Below are 20,542 nucleotides of genomic sequence, written 5' to 3'. Positions count from 1 at the left end.
TGTTCTTTTAGCAGGTTGTGGATGGAGAAAAGTGGAGGACTTCATATTTGGGGCTGGGATTGAGGAACGGATCTACTTTTGCATGCATAGCTGCTTGGGTCCCAAACCAACCTCACCTTGCCTCAGTTCCCAGGGACAAACTAGGATTGCTTCTTTCCCTTAGAAGCACTGAATTTATCTTCCCTCCAGTGGAAGAAATGAAAGAAGGTAGGAAAGAAGGAAAAAAGGAAGGAAGGAAAGCAGAGAAAGGAAAGTAGAGAAGGAAGGAAAGAAGGAAGAAAGAAAACAAGGAAGGGAAGAAGAGCCTACCTGCTTGCTGACAGCTTTACTTTTCACCTTGCCTAGCTTCTTGCCCTTGCTCAAGATGGTCTTGGCATTTCGGGGTGACAAGGCAATAGACAAGGCTCCATTCTTCCGCTGTTGGGGAAGACAAGACAGAGAAGAGATATCAGAGACTACTCTTTGAGGGTCCCTTGTTTGACTAGTGTCACATGTGGTTAGTTTTGTGTTAGCTGTGTTCCCATGGCCTTCCCGACTTACTGTGGGGCTAATAGGGTCTACCATGGAGGGCAGGTTGGCTCTGTCTTAATACAGAACAGACTGACAAGCTGAGAAGAGGGAAGGACATAGGCATAGCTAAGTGCCCTGATGGGGTGTGTGTGTAGAGGGAAAGGGGGTCTACTCTTTTACTGTCCCATCCCCATGCCTTGGTGAGCTGCAAAGCTCAGGGGTACAGTCTTAGCCTCTCAGACACAGTGACAGCCATCATTTTCCACTCTTTATTATCCTTCTGGAAACCCCCTGGATCCAATTCAGCCCTCTCACCCTCAGGGCTGACTGTAACACTTTGCTCTTCCTTGTGGCTTTCTTTAGTCGCTCACTGGCCAGCTTCCCACCCTCTTCCCGAGAAGAGAAGGCCCGGGCTTGGCTGAAGAGATCATCCCCACTGGGTGTAGTCCCAGGCTCCGGACGAAGGCTGTCTTTGGGCTTTGTTTTCAGTTTCTTCTTGCCCTCTCCATCACAGACTGCTGGCCTCCTGCGCACTGGGGCCCGCTCCAGTTTTCGAGTCTCAGCTCCAGGCTTTACTGCCCGCCTTTTAATTTTGACCTCACCCTCAGGGCTGGATATTCGGCAGGACCCTTGGGGGAAAAAAAACCGAGAGACAAAAATACTGAGAGTTACTGGAGGCTCTGGGTGCCAATATCTTGGTGTCCGAGAAGGTTGGAGCTAGCAGGGGTGAATGTAACTGGTGCCACTGTCCTGGGCGATGATTGTGAAAATGGCTGACAAAAGCCACGGCTAAAAATAGGCTCTGGATATGGGATGGCCCTCTGGGAGGCAGAGAAGGAGGGATACATGGGATACTATGGTGACAGAAGGAACAGAAAATATCAACAAAAAGTTATTTTTAAAAAAAGATTCTGCTGAGGCGCTGCCCTCTGAATGCTCCCTGGGCCCCTCTTATACCAGGCAGTCAAGCCATCAGCAACAGAGGCCGAGTATGGCAGGGGTGGTGGTGGCAGAGGGAGATATCCTCCACACCTCACTGGCATGTGCCCTCAGCATGAGGCCACAATTCGGTCGTGGGGGTGGGGTGGGGAGGAGGGCTGTCCTATCAGTGGTCACTCTTGCCTTTTCTCCATCTCTCACCCATCCTCTCATAGTTACCTAGCAAGCCCTGCCTCTCCTTCTTCTTCTTGGCTTTCTGGTTTGCTTCCATTTTCACCACTGAGGATGGGGAGGGTCCCAGCGTTGTAGGATTGATGCCTGTATGGAGAGGAGGGTTTAGGTCCTTGATTGGAGGTTCGTCTCCTAGAAGTCCCTCACAGTCCTCACTGTCATAGTCCTCATCCTGGATTCCCCCTGCAAGAAGAGAGGAGAAAATCCTTTTAGCTGGCCCTGGCCTAGGTTCTCAGATAACCTTCCCCTGAGTCTTCATACTCTGCCAATCACAGTCTCTCCTGGGGTTTCTGCCAAGGGGAGAGGCCTACTTTTTAGAACAGAGGTTCTTCACCTGTGGTCTGTAAGCTTTTTTTTTTTTTTTAATATTTTGATAAATGTATTTAAATATAATTGGTTTCTTTTACAATCCTACGTATTTTACTTTTATGCATTTAAAAACAGTATTGTGAGAAGGGTTTTTCCCACCTTTGTTTTGAAAATAAGCTTTGCCAGACTGCCAAAGGGGTCCATGACACAAAAAGTTAAGAACCCTTCCTCTGGAGCACCATGGCCTTGTCCTCAGCATTCAGGTCACCAGATTCTGAATGGCAGCATCATTAATGGGTATGGAATGAAGTCCTCTGTGAGCTGGGTGTGGGGAAGGAATTCAGGGGTGCTGTTCATCTCTTTGACATCTGTTCAAACCCTACTCCCACCTCGCTTTGTAAATTGTTTGGTTATTGGGAAGGGAGCACAGGAGGTTAAAAAGAGGATGGGGGGGGCAACAAAATAATGTGGGCCTGGAACCCCCAAGATGATTCATCCATGTCTCTGAGGGCCAAGCCACAGATGGAAGCTAGAAGGGACCTCAGAGATCATGGAATCATTGGGTAGATGAGGAAGCTCAGGACCAAAGAAATGGAGTGACCTGCTCTGTGTGGTTTGGGTGAATGGGGGTAAGGAGATAATGAATGGGGTTGACATCCATCATCTCTGGGGCAGTTATCAACCCATTCTACCTTACGTCCACGGAAGGCAATACGTATCATTTCAGTTTGTCTTCACAAGTCTGAGAGGCTGAGATCACCACCTCTTTGTGTGGCCTGGCCCCCCTATGGCATGCCCCTAGGGTGCAGAGCTTCCCAAATTCACTCAGCAAGCACCCTCCTGGGCGAGAGTTCCAATCTCATCCCACAGCCTAGCCAGCTGCTCCCAGGGAACACACCTCCTATCCAGAGTCCTTCCTGCTTCCTCTTCCCTCTTCCAGCCCTCAGAACTTTTCTTTGTTCTTCCCAATGAGAGGTTCTTGTCTCCCCACCTTTTGGGGGGGGTATGTGTGTGTGTGTGCGTGTGTGCGTGTGCGTGTGTGTGTGTAATAGGTCAGGGGAAGAAGGAAAGGGGGGAGTAAGGGAAAATGGGGAGGAAATATCTATTTGTTCAGTGTCATGTTTCTTGTGTGTGCATGTGTTGTTTTTCTGGGGCCTGATAACACATCCTGCAGGCTCCCAGGTCAAATCCTGGGCTGGAGATTCACAGGAAAAAAGCTAGGGCTATTTTAAAATCCATTTTCCAAGATGCTTTCCAGGGCCACTTGTTAGGCTTCTGGGATGGGAATAGCAAGAGGAGGGAGAGAGAGTCCTCACTGAGAACGACAAAGTCTGGTGTCCCAAAGGAGATTCCTGCTTTCCATCACCTCTTTGAGATCTCTTTCCCACTCACTGCCCCACTCCCGTGCTGATACCCTCATTTTAGTCACCCGGGTTAGCTGTCGAGGACAGCAACAGAGGACACATTAATCACATCTCTTTTAATGCTCTGCAGCCTCCCCAGCCATAATTCTGATTTTTCCACCACTCAAGGGTCCCTCTCTTCTCCCCCTTTTTTCTATCTTTCAGACACTCAGAGTGAGCCCAGAATGCTCTGCCAAACAGGTCCCACCTGAGTTTGGCAGCACAAGGTCCCTGTCCACCTCTCCCTTAAAGTGAAGACTGGGTCTGGGCTCGGATTACTTGCCTGCCTCAGTTCCCCCTACTGCTGTTGTGGGCTTGGCTGTGAACTTGGGGCTGTCCTTGCCATCGCAGTCTGGTTGTGGGTGCTTGGCTGCCAAGGCCACCTTGGTGCTCTTGGCTCGAGACAGCTTCTTTTGGATGCGTCCGCCAGGGTTGGCCTCTTTCCGCCGGAAGGGGCTGATGCCAGCTGGCAAACCTTTGTTCCTGACCTTCGGCTTCAGCTGGGCCACTTTGCTCTGGGATCCACTCTTTTTGCACCGAACCTTCTCCTGTGGAACAACCCATATAGGGAAACCATTCAGCGATTGGTCCTTGTTTGCATTTCAAGACCTATAATATGCTTGGCTGGTTTGGTGGAAGCCAGGGCATTCAGAGACAGAAATCTAGCTTGAAATCACTTTCCCCAAGCAGACCAGGCAAATTCCTGTGATGTTAGGCTATATTATTGGGGCTTGGGCTACTGGCTCAGTTCTCCTTTCCCCTTCCCTCTGGCAGAATTGCCCAGCTGTGGCAAATCTCACCAGAGGCTAAAAATGGGTGGGAGTAAAAGGAGTGGTACTCACTCATGTGAAGAGGGAAAGGCCAGACCTTGTCTCTCTGTTATTGGGAATACGGGATGAGGAAAAGATGTATGGATTTTTTTTCTCAGTTTCCCTTTAGCTGAGTTCCCTACTCAGAATGTGCCAACTCCACTGGAGTCTCACACCTCCAAGGAGCCAAGGCAAAGTCTGGGACTGGGTGGAAATGGTGCCGATCTGTTTAGGCCTTCCCGAATCTGACTGTGTCTGGTTCCCTGATGACAAGCTTAAGATTGGTGCTAGACCACTGTAATCCCATTTCCCCTGCCCTGGCCCATTCTAGATTCCACGTGGGTGGGCAGAGGGGCCAAGGACACCCAGAAAGTTGTGGGCACTGTGGCCACTCCAGTTTACCAAAGTGTCTGGCTAAAGCTGGCTTTTCTAAAGCAAAAGGAAAAAAGGGGGAGGGGGAAGGACACATTTCTGACACACTGAATTGCCTGTGGAGGGCAGTTTGGAGTTGCATTTTCAGATGGGGAAGGGGAAAGAAGAGAGAGAGGTCACTGAGATTGTGTGAGCACATGCAAGAGATCACTGGCTAGAGTGGCCTTGGGGAGACTGCAGGGAGTGTGGGACAAGAGGCTGGCTCTCTGTATGGCTGTGCTGGGGAGATGGGAAGAGGGAGGTTTTCAGTTCTCTGAATTTGTACCATGGAGTCCTTCTGGGTCCTCACATCTCTAATGATAAAATTTTTGCAAATGACTCATCCCATGAGTAAGACTAAGGATTTGTCACCTTGACCCTGCATCTTCTTACTACTCATATACTTAATTTGTGCTACAGGTGGGGGTCTTGCTTTACATACTAAATGTATCCCTGAGATGTTCTATGAAACTCACTTTCTGCAAATTAAACCCTATTTTAGGTGTCCTAGAGGAGTTTGCTTTTTCTGTAAGGCAACTCACTCAGGATCTCAGCCATATTATAAATCTGGATTTTCCTGTATTAGGTTTGTTTAAAGTGAAATATATAGGATCACAGATAGAGTTAGCTGGGAAGCCATCAATGAGGCAACTGAGGCACAGAAAGTTTAAATGACTTATCTACAAGTATTACTTTTTACTTTGGGGATCAAAGAATGCAGAGCCAGAAGGGCACTTAGAGATAATCTAAATCCAAAATTTCATTTTTCAGATTGGAAACTGAGGTTTAGAAAAGTTAAGTCAATGCTAAAGGCCAGAAAGGCAGTAACAGAGTAAGCATCCAAACTTGGGGCCTCTGTCTCCAAATCCAGTTCTTTCTCCCTCCCCTTTTCCTTCTCTCTCTTTCAGAGACTGGGTTCCCTATTTCACTCAGGCTAAATGTACAGCAGCCACTCAGACCCAACACTCCCCCTTCTCAAAGCACAGAAGTTTTGACTTGTGGTTCACTTTCCAACCTGTACTAGTTCCCACTTTCTGAGTTGGGCTAGAGGCCCAACCTCATTCTTTGGCAGCTGGGCATTACCATGTTGGACTTAATGGTTTTAGTCCTACTACAGCTCAGAACTCCTGAGCTCAAGCGATCTTCTGTCAACTACAAGTCTGCATCACTGTGTCCTACCAGTGACCTTCCCATAACACCACATATATGGATACTATTTCTCATTTTTTCATAGATCTAGAGATGGAAAAGACCTTAGAGGTTATCTAGTCCAACCCCTCATTTTATAGATGAGGAAACTGAGGCCTGTAAAGTGATTTGCCCTAGGTCACAAAAGTAGCTAAGTGGCAGAGAGAGGATTTGAACTGAGGTCCTATGACTCCTAATCCAGGACTCTTTCCAGGACAGTAGGCTGCTGTCAACTTGGAGGAATGTACTGTGTCTTGAATCTTCCTTTTGTAAACCTCACTGCCTCAGACAGTGCCCTGTATATTAAGGAGGTATTCAAATATTTGCTGAATGAATACATGAATGGCAAGTTTCTCAAGAAATACTTCTTTATTGCCTGCTGTGTTGCTTTCTTAAATAGCTTCAGTTTTTAAAAGTATATGATGTTTCTACAACTAATAATAAAAGTAATAACAGCTAACATTTATATAGCTCCCACTATGTGCCAGGTACTGTGCTAAATGCTTCACAATTATTATTTTTGCAACAACATTGTGAGGTAGGTGACATTAGTATCCCCATTTTACACCTGTGGAAACTGAGGCAAACAGAGGTTAAATGACTTGCCTAGGGTCACAAAGTTAGTAAATTTTTGAGTAAGTTTTTGAACTCAGGTCTTCCTGATTGCAGACCCACTGCTTTATCTTAGCTGCTCAAACTAGATTTTAAGCTCCCCAAGGGCAGGGACTGTACCTATGTATTTTACAACCCTTTACAACAAAAGAAGCCCTTTTTTCTGGAGAGATGCTATTTTTGATTCTCCAAACCTTTAGCCTAAGAGTAGGGCAAGGGTTACTGACAATATAATTGCTAAGAAAAGGGGGCAGACAAAGAAAAAGGAGATGGAAGGGCTGCTGCCAGCCTCCTACTCTCCTTCTGTGTGCACACCCATGAGTATGTGCATTGGGGGTGGTGTAGGTGGTGACAACATAGCTAGCTGGGAGCTTAGTCAAGGGAATGGTCAAGGTCCATAAGTTGCTGATGACTGGTTAACCTACTGCGGAGACCTGTCCTATAGGATATCTATACAAGGAAGATGTTCAGTACATAGCGCTCACTGACTAATTTAGGGATATTCAAGGACTGCTGCTCTCAAAGACACTCATTCCAGTATCTATTTATGGAATTTCAGGGATAGAGAAGAGTTAGCAACATACCCACAACTGGTAAGGGGTCCATGAACAATTTTAAAAAGTTTAACCCACAGCAATCATGCAAAATATTACAGATAGCAAGATGATAGAAAAGGGAAATGGGAACATGTTCCTTCCATGGCTGCCAAAGGGAGAAAATGATGGGAGTTGAATGGAGGGAATGAATGTGGAGAACAGACTTAGCAGGGATACAGGGTAAGGACTTACCTGGGAGTTGAGGCTGCTGTAGACTCCCTTATCTGATTTGCTTTTCTTCTTCTTGGGCTCCCCTTCACTCCGTAACTCAGCACACAGGATACTTAGGCTGGCCTTCACAGATCTGAGACATGGGGAGGAAGGAGAAAAGGAGAATCAAGTCCCACAGGAAGCGTCTTGCCTTGGTAGAAAGAGTACTGGAAGATGAGTCAGAAGACCCAATCAGGATTTCTAGTCTTGACCCTGCTACTGACAAGCTAATCAGAAGTAGCAAGGGCAAGTCATGGGCCTTCTCAGGGACTCAGTTTTCTCATCTGTAAAATGAGCAAGTTGGATTAGATGCTATCTAAGGTACCTTCCAGATTTAAAAGTTGATGCTTATATCCAATTCCATTAAAACCAAGGTCAACACCAGGGGCCATTATGGATGACTGGGCAAAGAACATGCTCACATAAATATCTACCAAGGATCAATGTAAGGGTCATGTGTGTGTATATACATATACACATACATGTATACACATATACACATACATGTATACACATAGGTGTATACACATATATAACACACACGTGTGTGTGTTAAGGTAAGCGTGGTACATGTAATGTATGGGTGGTAAAATATAAGGATGGTAAAACAGTCCGAGAGAGGGAGAGAGATATCATATGGGAGAAATAGGGGAATGGAAAGAGGGAGAAACTCTAGAGCAAAACGGGATGGAACAGAGATAGAAGGAAAAAGGAAACAAGAGGGGAAAGAAATGAAATTGAAAGACTGAGACACAGGCTATGAGAAAAGGAGAAAAGAAAACTCAAAGGAAGGAGAAAGAGTGGGAGGGATGAATAGTGAGACAGGATGCAAATATAAGAAAGAAAAGGGAAAGGGATCTCAGAGAGAGGAAAAGGAAGACCCATGAGAGATACAAAAAAGGGAGACTAGAGAAAAAGATGATACAGTCTTGCTGTCACCAAAAAAAATCAATCAGGGAAAAAAATGCAACATAGATTTAGCACTGAAATGAGAATAATAACTGATATATATGTATATACACATACATAAATATACACTTTATTATATATACACACATAAAGAGATATATTATACATGCATCCATACACACAGTTTACACAGTAAGAGAGGACTGTATATCTAGGTCTTCTCCAGCTCCCTGGAGATTAGCCACTCTTTTATCTCTGGCTATCCCAGACCACTGAACACAGAGCTTTGCACATAACAGAAGCTTACAAAATGTTGGTTGATTGTTGGATGAATATTTAAGGTTTCTGCTAAGACACATGGTCCTTTTAGGTGGGTCTTGGAAAGGAAGCCCTCCTGAAAACAGGTGAATGGCTCCCCATCTCATCTGCTTGTAAAAGTATTGCTAGAAATGAACTGTTTCCTTTAGACAGAGGTGATGAAGCTCCCAAACAGACCACCTGGATCCTCTGCAGATTACCATGGTGCCCCCATGCCAGTATACACTGAGTCTGGTCTCTGGAGATAGGCACTAGGATGACATGGCCAAGTATCTAGGGATGTTCTCCTTTAAGGGGACTGTCTAACTCATCACAGGAGGCTGAGCTCAGGTGGCAGTGGGTATATGTGAAAAGACAGAATGGACCCTTGGCCTCTAAAGATAGCTTCAGTTAGAATGGATGGACTCAAAATGCAGACAAGCATTTTTTTTTTCATTTCCTCTTTTGCTATTTTTTTTTTTTGGTGGTGGTGGTAGGGAACATGGGTAATGCAGAAATTTATTTTACATGTCTACTTGCAATAGAGTTTATATTCCTTGCTTTCTCTCTGGGTAGAGGAGGGAGTAGAAGGAGGGAGAGAATTTAGAATTAAAAAGAAAAGAATAAAAAAGTCTCTGTGCTTAAAAAAAAAGACAGCTTCATTTATAAAATGAACAGGGTAAGTAAATGATAACTAAGATCTCTTCTAGCTTACAGGTTCATAACCTTGGGTCTGTGACCTTTAAATTTTTTTTTTGATAGTCATATTTCAATAGAATTGATTTCTTTGTAATACGATAAAATTATTTTATGCATTTGAAAACCTTATTCTGAGAAGAGGTCCATAGGTTTCACCAGACTGCCAAGGGGTCCATGACACAACAAAGGTTAAGATCCCTTCTTCCAGCCCTAAATTGAATGTCCTTCTCTGTACAGCCACACACAGCCCAGAGCTGCTGGAGATGACCATTGGCTAAAGATTGGAGAGTTGGAGGGAATGGGAAGGTAGCTCCCCTTCTTTTCTCCCTTGATGACCTGATTAGATTCTATGCAGATGATTCCCAGATCCAGGCCCAGTCTCTCTCCTGAGCTCCCACTCTGGCATTTCTTTTTTTGACATTTCAAACTAGATGTCCTGCTGGCAAATCAAACTCAATATGTCCAAAACAGAAGTCATCACCTTTTCTTCCAAACTCAGCACTTTATGTCACCAGGTTCAGTAATTTGGTGTCACACTCAAGTCCTCACTTTTTCTCACCCCACATATCTAATCTGTCACCAAGTCTTTGTTTCTCCCTTCCTAGACTCTCACTGTTAGATCTCCTCTCTCCCCTCTCCTTTACAGTATTGGAATATAGCCTGTCTCACCTCTCTTCCCCCCTCCAGTATACCTTCTACACAGCTGCTGAAGTGATAAGCCCTTTGCAACCTGTTCCAAAAAATTTTTCTGGCCTTAATACACACTGCTCTCCCTTCACATATTCCATATGCAACCACTCTACCCTCACCTCTGCTTCTTCCACCCTAGTTTCTTTCAACACTCAGCTCAACACTCAGCTGCTAATATCCTCCTTAAAATCACCTTGTATCTATTTTGTATCTATTGTATATATAAATATATATACACACGCACATGTATAGGTTTCCCCTGATACAGATAAACTCCTTGAGGGTAGGGATTGTTTCACTCTGATTTTGTATCCCTGGCACCTAACTCAGTGCCTCACACATAGTGGGATATTTAATAAATGCTTAACGATGGATGGATTGATTCTGCAGGTTAATTTCTTCTAAGAGACACCAACTTTGATGACCTGGGAGAGTCATCAAGCCAGGAGCCAGAAGGACTGTCTTTCCTGGGAGCTGTAATCCAAGATCACAGAATTTCAGAGTTGGAAGGGACCTCAATGCCATCTGACCCAACATCGCCAGAAAGTGACCATCCATCCTTTGCCTAAAGATCTCTAGTGAAGGGCAATCTACTGTCTTCCAAGGCAACCCATTCTATTTTGGGAGAGCTCTAATTGGTGGGTGGTTTTTCTTTTGATTGAGCATAAATCTGTCTCTTTGTAGTATCCACCCATTGCTCTTGGCTCTGCCCTCTAGGGCTAGGAACAAGGCTAATCCCAGTTCTACATGAGAAGCCTTCAAATATTTGCTCCTGGTTCCTCCTCTGGACTCTCTCCAGGGATCAGGAGTGGGTCACTCACATTCCTCTGCCACATTCTCAGAGGGTTTGAGTTTTGGCTACTGCTACAGCTTCAGCTTGGGGGAGGGGCAGAAAGGGAGGACCTGTGTGCAAAGATCATGCCTGGGGAATTCTGGGTCCCCTAACCTTTATCTCTCATCCCTAGTCCTTAGTTCACTACCACTGAGTCACTGGAGAAAATTTTTCAATGGGTATTGAGCAGCCTGGAAGATGAAGGGCACGCCATCATCCTGCACATTTCAGACCAAGCTCCCATTTACCTCCCCACCCTTACAGCAGCGCCAGGCTGTCACATCCTCCCCTCATCCTGCTGCCCTCTGCTCAGGGGCTACATGGAAGAGGCACAAGAGCATGGTAGGCAGTAGTATTTTTAAAAAAAATACCAAACTTTGAAAGACTTGAGAGCTCTGATCAATGCAATGAAAAATCATGATGCCAGAGGTAGCTAAAGGTAAAGCACATTAGACATCTTCTGCCAGAAAAGTGACAGACTTCAAATGCAAAATGAGACATACATTTTTGAGCATCGCTAATGTGGGAATTTGTTTTGTCGGGCTGTGAATATGTTATGAAGGTTTGTTTTTTAAAATTTTTCAATGGGGGGGAGAAGGTAAGTGGGAAGGATAATTAATAAATTGGTGTAAATAAATGGGGAAATGTAATGTATTTTATGGCACATAACATGCATAACTAATAGGTTAAACATGTATGTTATAGATTAGGTGAGCGCTAGGGCTAGGTAGGTTTGTATTATACTTACCTACATAGAGCTGTCAACAGGAAAGCCTTGTGTAAATTTTTCAAAGCCAAGAAGTACCTAAAACTGTAGCTACTCTACATATACTGGGCACCATCTCTCCAGGTTTCAGATATAAGGGATACCACTTGACCCATCTACACTCTAAAGGAGATACTTTCAAAGAAAGTCAGCTCCTAAGGCTGGATTTCCAGGATCCAGGACTCTGGGTCTATCAGAGTGACTCACTTTCCTTGAAGGGTTATGAGATCACAGTCATTTGGTAAGCCTGGGACTTGGTCTGGCTTAGTTAGTGACCTGAACTGCCTACGCTGGCCACACATACTGTCACATTCAGGCAGCTTCATTGTCACACACCACTACTTAGGCTACTATTTCCAGGTTATAATTGGCCAAGGGTACCCAGACTTCTCCCAATCTTTTTAGCTTTCAAAGGGACCCAGGTGTCCATTTGCCTTTCCTGTGCTCTAGCTGGAAAGGTCCTTGCTTATGCTGGAGACCAGTGAACGGAAATGGCTAAATTCCACCATTGGGTCCTCCCTGTACGCTATAGGCAGATTCTAAACCTCTAACCTTGGAGCACAAACCTAAGTGGGATGTGCTCGGCAGAATGGGGCCTGAGTTTCCCTCTCTAATCTGGCTCCTTCCTCGATCCTTGGCCTCCTGAGCGGAGAAGAAACAATAGCCCTAGAGATTAAGGGGAAAGGCTGTTGCTAGGAGGAGGCTCCATCACTAGTGGAAGAGGAGGGGTGAGGCCCTTAGTAAACTGGAGTCCACTCTACACGACTGTATAGATTTCCTCCCACTCTGTCCCTCCTCCCTCTCTCTCTGTCTTGTCTATTTTTCTCTCTCACACCCACGTACACATGCCATTCACACACATGTACAACATGCACACACCACAGACATACACACAGACATACACCACACACATGCACATATATACACCATAAACTCATAGATCCACCAAACACACACACATACATGTGTGTGCACACACGTGCCTTAAAACTTGTAGATGCCAGAACTGAGGCAACAATCATAGGGTCACAGAACTAGGCTAACCACAGGGGTGGGGAGCCTGTGGCTTCAAGGCCATGTGCAGCCCTCTAGGTCCTCAAGTGTGGCTCTACACCTGAATCCAAACTTCACAGAACAAATCTCCTTAATAAAAGGATTTGTTCTGTAAAACTTGGACTCAGTTTAAAGGCCACACCCAAGGACCTAGAAGGCCACATGTGGCCTGGAGGCTGCAGGTTCCTCACCTCAGTAGGAAGTTACAACTCCCTCACTTTACCAAAGAGGAAACTGAGGGCCACAAAACCAGTAAGTGACAACATTTAAGATGAGGAGTTGCCTGAGGTCCCTCCAGTGACTGGGGAGGCAGAACAGAGAATATACTTCCTAAAACTCGTGGGGAAGGCTGGGGAGGGTGGAGAGGAGTGGAACAAGGACCCCCATCTCCCACCCCTCTCAGTGCCCTTTCTCAGTCACTAGAGAGCTAATGATTCACACTTTCTAAGCCCAGGTGGGACAGTGTCCCCCATAAATCATATAGGTTTCTAATCTGTAGTAGAAGTCATGGGCCACTTGATAGGGAGGGCAAGATCCTCTACCAGCAATGACAGTACATGCTGAAATCCCTGCCAGCAGGAGGTCAGTGGGTTCCTGACACCATCTAGGTCTAACCATAAACTTGATAAATCAGGAATGCTGGCTCTAGTACTTAACAAACACTATGCCAGGACCTGGTTTGCCTTTCCAGGACCATTCCAGTTTCCTATCCCTTCTACACTGGACATTATCCTCTGATGGAGGAGGGGTGAGGAGCCATCCCTATACTCCTCAAACCTCATGAAACCTATCCATTCATTTATTCACTTCCCATAATTCTTGTTTGGTTTCCCCTGTATCAAAGAGCTCCTCAATCTAGTCCATTTTCCATTTAGCTGTCAGAATGATTGTCCTAAAGGGCTGATCTGACCACGTTACCCCTCTATTCAGTAAACTGCAATGGCTCCCTATTATTTCTAGGATCCAATATAAAACCCTCTATTTACCTTTTAAAACCCTTCATAACCTGTTTCCTTTCTAACTTTCCATTTCTCTTACATTTTGCTCCTCTCCTTCATTATTATCTCCAGTTAATCCTGTATCTATCTTGTCTGTACGTAGTTGTTTACATGTTGCCACCCTCCTGATTAGACTTTGAGCTCCTTGAGAGCAGGGACTGCTTTTCCACTTTTCTTTGTATCTCAAGTACTTAGCACAGTAATAAATGCTTGTTGACGGATTGAGGGAACAAAAATGGCGCTTGTTCTCGCTTGTCAGTGAATATTTGAGGCTGGAGGGCCATATGAAGCTAACTCTAAGAACCATGGTCAAGGCACTGAAGAGGAGGGGACACCGCTACCTTTCCTGTCCTAAAGGTACATCTGCCTAGGTCACAATTGGCCAATCACACTCATACTGGAACAGAGAGGTATAGTGTCAAGTGGCTATACCAGTGGTTTCTCTGATAGCAGCAGGGAAAGTAGCCAACTCAGCTAATCAGTGCCCTGGGTTGTACTGTCCAAAGGCTTTGCTGCCTAACAGGTTCCATCTGGTTCCATCCCAATCCATCTTGAACCTCCTTCCCAGCTCAGGTTGGGAGACAGGCTCAGAATGGCAACTCCTGGACAAGCCTGAGTGGAAAGTACACAGCAGGCCTACGGTCCAAGTTGTACTTTCCCCTTTGGGGTCTAGCAGCAACCCCAAAGTGAGCATGAAGGATGGCTAGGAGGAGAAGCGAAGGTCCGTTGGACTGATATGCTCTCCGATCTTGGGCATGGGGAGGGGATTCGGGAGAAGCTGCTTCGGGACAGCTTTGAGAACATCCCCCAGCCACACTGGTAGAGCCCTGATGCAACCTGAAGCCAACACTAACTTCTCCCCCCTCCCTTCCTCTAACCTTCACTACATTTGCTAATGTTTTGTGACATAAAACCCAGAGATTAATTTTTTTTCTCTGTCTTAATTGAAGGAACCATTTAGTGCAGATTTAACTATTATTACCAAATCATCAGGATTGATGCAGTGCGCACACGCTCACTCCAATCATGTTTGGAAGAGCTCGGAGGATTTATGCAAATGGGCCTGCCGGGAGAGGCAATTTGTAGCAGAGAAGGACAATTATGCAGGGCCCGGGAGTGCGAGAATGACTGCGCCGGGCGGGTAATGGATAATAACAAAGCGCCAGAAGCAATGAACACCACTGCAGCGTGACCAACGGCTTTAGACAGCACAGATAAAGAGGCTTTTAGGCAACGCGGCCTCGCACTTCGGAGGGGGGAGGCCACGGGGGGGGGGGGGGGCGGGGATGTTGGCTCCAAAACTAGGTGATCAACATCTCAGTCCCCCCTGGTGCTGGTGCTGAGGCACCAACCAATAGGGGGAGCTGGATCCAGGGAGTTTAGTGACTGAACACTGAAGCTGAGAGAGGCAGTTCCATCATGCCAGCTCCCCACTGCTACCCCAACCAATGCCTCCGCTCGGGAGGAGAGGAGGCTGCCCTGTCTTGCCGGGCCACAGGGGGAAGCTGTCTGCTGGGGACCGAGCTGGGTGGGATGTGTTAGTTGCTATCCAAGAACGGGGACATGAAGGTATCTGCCTCTCCTGGGTACCCAGCAGAGAACCCCTCAACTAGCAGTTCTAATTCCAGATGAACCAATAGGCAGACACCACACACAGACCACTTAGAAGTACAGAGAGCTAAAGAGACCTTGCGTGAGCCAGAGTAACAACTCTGAGCAGTAGGAAAGGAGCAAGGCACACACTCATGCAGACACACATGGGCAGAGAGGTGGGGGGAGATGATCCAGAACAGGATGATGGATCAGTTCTGCTACACGCCAACCAAATAACCTGACTGGCCCAGAGGGCATGGACTGGCACAATGGCAAGCCCTCTGGGCAGACAGGCTTAAGGGATTCCCAGACTTTGCACCCATTCCCTCCTTCCTGTTTGAATGCTTCCCAGCAAGATCCCCTAGTGAGGACTCACTTGACTTTTTTACTGTCACACTTGGGAAGGTGGCTGCCCTGTCGGAGGGTTGGCAGGATGCCAGAATGCTTTCGTTTCCTTGGTCGCCCTGGCCCTCGCCGAGCTGGGCTCCTGGAGCGCTCATCTCTCCTGGATGGGAGGAAAAGAGTGCAGTGAGAGCTTTCTGGAACAATCTGCCTCTCGAAGCCAGAACTCTGACCTGTCCCAACAAACATATGAAACAGTTACTAGGTTCAGAATACTACAGCAGGAGCTAAAGAAGATACCAAGTTTAGCTAAGATGTGACCCCCCACCCTCATGGAGTCTGCAGCCTAATTTTAGAAGAAGACTCCAATTCAGCTACAATACACAATGTTACAAAAGTACACCAGAGAGTTACTTAACAAAGTGCAATGTGGCATGTGGGGATAGTCATTACCCACTAGGGGGAATCGGGAAAATTTATGGACAAAAGTACCTTTTGAGTTGGTTAAGCTTTAAAGGGTGGGTAGGAGTTTACTAGAAAGACATGGGAAAGGAGGACATTATAGACCTAAGGAAGAGAGAAAAGTTTAGGGCATTTTTGGGGGGGAGGGAGAAGTGTATAGTGCAGTTTGGCTAGAGCATATAACACGTGATGGGAACAATATGGAACAAGACCAGAAAGATAGCAGAGTGGGGGGGCGTGAGCCACATTTTGGGTGTACGAATGCCAAACAAAAGGAGTTTGAACTTAATTCAGCAGGCAATGAGGAATCATTGGAGATTCTTGAGTAGAAGAATGACATGCCCAGGTCTTTGCATGGAAGTGGTATGAAAGATGGATTATAAAATCCCAGTTTCCCATGACTGCCTTAATTCAGAACTCTGAGCAGGCCACTCAGCTGTGAGACTTGGGTTTTTGAAATAATCTGTTCCTTCCCTTCCGCATTTCCTATCACAGGTATCTAGAGAATAAAAGTTTATACCTTGAGAAAGAAGGCCACTTAAATAGAGTCACAGAACCATAGGGTTAGAAAGAACCTTTGAAATTGTTTTTACATGCAACTAGGAAAAAAGATATATAGACAATGGGGTACAGAAATCTATCTTGCCCTACAGGAAAGCAGAAGGGAAGGGGAGGGGGGGTGATAAAAGGGAGGGCAGACTGAAAGAACAGGTAGTCAGAATACATGCTGTCCTGGGGTGGGGAGGAGAGGGGAGATGGGGAGAAAATTTGAAATTCAAAATTTTGTGTAAGTGCATGTTCAAAACTGAAAATAAATAAATTTAAAAAAAAGAAGAACTTTTGAGGTCATCTTAATCTGATCTCCCCTGTATGGGAGGGATGGCCATCTACAACATCCCTGATGAATGTTCACCTAGCCTTTGCTTAACCACTTCTAGCCACAAGAAGCTCACTACCCTATAAAGCAGTCCATTATGCCGGAGGATACCTCTAATTTTTAGAAAGTTCTTAAAGAGAGAAGTTGGACTAGGTGACCCCTAAAGACTTTTCTAGTTCTTTCTAAGATCAAGGGCTCTTAACCTTGGATCCATGAACTTGTCTTTTAAAAATATTTTGGTAATTGTATTTCAACAAAATTGGTTTCCTTTGTAATTCTATGCTATTTTATTTAATGTACTCAAAAATACTAATATAAGAAGGGATCCAAAGGAGTCAAGGGCTCCAGTACTGGTCTAGTTTATGATTCTAGATAATCCTCTACTCCTTCTCTCTTTTCCAGTTCCTTCTATCCCATTCTCTCCTCATATTCCAGGTCCAATTTTATTCCTTGAAAGGCCCACCTCAGCCTCAGGCTTCCAACAGACTTACTCATGGTCATGCCGCCGCTGCAGCTTGGCCAATTCCCGCTGCTTCTCCTTGTACCGCCGCTGCAGGTCTACCAGCCGCATCCTCATCTCCACCTCCTTTGTGCCTAGCTGGTCAATGGCAGCTTTGAGAGGGCATACCTGGTGAACAGGAGCATGGGAACCTCTTAGTATAAAGAGGTATTGTAATACACCCATATTATATGTAATTGAGAGATAGGGAGACAAGAGTCAATCAGTTCTGGCCATAGGTAAGGTCTAGGGATCCATAGAAAAGTCTCTCAGGGTTTCTCCATGCTGGGTCTCTCAGGTGTGGTGAGGATATCCCCAAAGGAGGAGGACAACCTCCTTCCTGTTTAGGAAGGGGAGGGGAGAAAACTGATGGAAACTGTTCTTGGGATCATAGTGGACCTTCTTCATCAGTCCAAAACTTCCTTAGGGTCAAATCTTCTCTAGAATAAAGTCATGGGCTAGGACATCCCCCCTCCCACTGTCTCTCTTTTACAATTCCCCTGCCATGGGTTACCCAGGGAGATCTAGGAGAATCTTTTACTCACAGGTTTGGTTTTCGGGGTCCATGTGTATTTGCGTCGAAGGATTTGCATCCGGGGTGTAAGGGTGGAGCAGCAGGGACCAGGAACAGGGAGCCCAGCTGCAGGAGGTCCAGTCTCCAGGCTGGCAGCCTCCACTAGAGACCAGGCGGCAGCCAGGGTAGCCAGATGTTGCAGGTTGAAGTCCATCAAGTCTTCCTCTTCAACTGGATGGGAAGAAGGTTAATGATATGGGGGAAAGGAGGAATGAAGGAAAGGGGATAAAGCTAGAGCTGGAGAATAAAGAACTTTTCAGCCATGGGGAAGTGTCCCTAACTCCTTCTCTAACCTCTAAATGCTACTAGCTATGTGATCTCAGACAGGTTATTTAATCTCGTCGATTCTTAGTTTTCCCATCTATAAAATGGGGACAGTAATCCCCACTCACAGGAGTATTTCAAGGAGCAAATGAAATAATGTATTTAGAGTGTGTTACAAACATTTAAATGCTATATAAGCACCAGTTTTTGTTTTATCCCCTCCTTAATTTGAGAGGTACCTCATCACAAATGCCAGATTAGAGGGACAAGGTGTCTTTGAGTCATCGAAGCTCACTCCTTCACTCCTCATGAATGAAGGTCTGTATTTCACATGACCAGGTCATGCTCTGTCCCTCTGACACCAGGAAAGTCATTTAACCAGTTTGCCTCAGATTCCCCAACTGTAAAATGAGGATAGCATCAAGCACACTTTCCAAAGTTATCGTGAGGATCATATGAGATATCTGTAAACGGTTTAACACAGTATTTGGCACAGAGCAAACACTGAACAAATGCTATTCCCTTCCTCCCTCTTCTCGGTTCATTTTCCACCACAGAGGTAGTTATTTAAGCAGGCAACTCTGACTTGCCTTGAGTTTCAAAGCCTGGCCAATCAATGCTGAGGTGATCTCTTTCCCGCCTCCAAGGATTTGTCAAAAGCTGACCTATTACTAGAGAGGCAGGGAAGGCAAAGAGATGAAGCTGTAGCGAAGGAACACTGAGCCAAGAAAATGGGGAACCTGAACCTGGGACTACTAAAAAATGTATGTGCCTCCAAGAGCCTATTAATTAGCTGGATTTGATTTATTATTAATATTAATACTATCTGATATTTATAGAATTAATAACAGCACTTTAATATAGCACTTTAAGGTTTACAAAGCACTTTATAAATATTATTTCATTTTCTCCTTACAATAATCTTGGGAGACAGATGCTATTATCCCCATTTTACAGATAAGAAAACTGAGGCAGACAGAGGTTAAGTGACTTGCCCAAAGCCACGCAGCTAGTAAGTATTTCATGCTGGATTTGAACTTAGGTCTTCCTGATTCTAGGTCCACTACTCTAACCACTGCACCACTAGGCCATCTGCTAAGATAATCTAGAAACAGAGGGGTAGTGTGACATAAGATGGAGAGCCAGCTTCTAAGCTAGGAAGTTCTTGGTTCAGATCCTAATTCTGATGCGTATTGGCTGTGCGTGTGGTCAAATCATTTAACATCATTATTCTACACAATTTTCTTAAACCAGAAATTCTTGACCACTAGGGTCTGTGATAACTGTATTTCATGCTAACTGATTTCCTTTGTAATCTTAGCCATTATATTTTATGCATTTAAAAACATCATTCTGCAAAGGGGGATATAGGCTTTACCAGACGTGCAAAAAGATCCATGGCAAAGAAAGGGTTAAGAACTTTTGCTTTGAAACCCTACGTGAAGGAGTCAGGGATCCAGGAATGCTCTATAGAACAGATGGAGAGAAACTACAGATGTAGGTGAAATCACACATCTAGTCCCCATCTCCTTGGAGCTTACCAAGTAATTTACACCCATTATCTTGTATGATCCTCCCAACAATCTTATGAGGTAGGGAGTACCTATTATAACTATGCTCATTTTATAGAAGAGAAAACTTCAGGGCATGGAACGTAAGTGATTTTACTAGTAAGTGGTAGAGCTATGATGCCGATAGAGGTCTTCACCATTCTGTCATACCTGAGGTAGAGGGGAAGGGGTGGCAGGCAGGGAAGCCTGGGTAGAAAAAAAAGACTTGTTTGGTTCTCTTGAGATGTGTCAATATCAATAATACCTAATAATCTTGGAGCAGCTAGGTGATTCAGTGGATAGAGTACCGGCCCTGAAGTCAGAAGGACCTGAGTTCAAATCTGGCCTCAGATACTTACTGGCTGTGTGACCCTGGGCAAGTCACTTAAGCCCTAGTTATCTCAAAAAATACATAATCTCAATAACACACAGAAGGATATGTCCAGAGGGAGAGTGTGAGGACCCATGAATTCACTGATGTCAAGTCCCTAATACCACAGAACATTAAGCACCTGCCCCATGGCACTCCAAGCTGGGGCAAGTCCTTTGTCCATCCTTGAACACACTGTTAGTTTTAATCAACTAAGGTTTGAAGACCATGCCCTGTGTGTGTGTGTTCCCATGTGTGATGTTCTTCCCTCTGTCTTTCACAGAACACGTCACAAGCACTGCTTAGATATTTCAAGGATCTATGATTTCATCATAACGGGAGCTCCCTCGACCAAGGCAAACCACAATGCCTGCCTCTTAAGAGAGTCTTTAAAAAGTGGCTTTGGCCAAAAGATGGGTCACCTCATGTCTAACTTTTGATCACAGAATTAGAGTCATAAAGAGATTTAGAGGCCACTGAGTCGAATGCCTTTCCTTTTACAGATGAGGAAACTGAGGCACAAAGAAGTGGAATCTACAGCTTGGTATA

At 45.3% G+C, this 20,542-nt stretch overlaps 1 protein-coding gene across 3 annotated transcripts in view; it reads right to left on the bottom strand.

Moving 5' to 3' along the window:
- The window catches only part of BAHCC1 (BAH domain and coiled-coil containing 1), a 158,160-nt gene that overhangs the window by 12,356 nt on the left and 125,262 nt on the right, over positions 1-20,542 (bottom strand). For all 3 annotated transcript variants that reach the window (XM_072645290.1, XM_072645293.1, XM_072645292.1), the window contains 8 exons: positions 17,781-17,980; positions 17,228-17,364; positions 15,432-15,560; positions 7,201-7,312; positions 3,676-3,940; positions 1,669-1,863; positions 826-1,139; positions 310-417 (listed from right to left, as the gene is read on the bottom strand). In XM_072645290.1, coding sequence (XP_072501391.1) covers positions 310-417; positions 826-1,139; positions 1,669-1,863; positions 3,676-3,940; positions 7,201-7,312; positions 15,432-15,560; positions 17,228-17,364; positions 17,781-17,980 — 1,460 coding nt within the window. The remainder of the gene's footprint in view (positions 1-309; positions 418-825; positions 1,140-1,668; positions 1,864-3,675; positions 3,941-7,200; positions 7,313-15,431; positions 15,561-17,227; positions 17,365-17,780; positions 17,981-20,542) is intronic.

Source organism: Notamacropus eugenii, chromosome 2, assembly GCF_028372415.1.
Source record: "Notamacropus eugenii isolate mMacEug1 chromosome 2, mMacEug1.pri_v2, whole genome shotgun sequence".
Taxonomy (NCBI): domain Eukaryota; kingdom Metazoa; phylum Chordata; class Mammalia; order Diprotodontia; family Macropodidae; genus Notamacropus; species Notamacropus eugenii.
The sequence above is the reverse complement of the archived record's forward strand: the minus strand, read 5'-3'. Positions and strand labels throughout refer to the sequence as shown.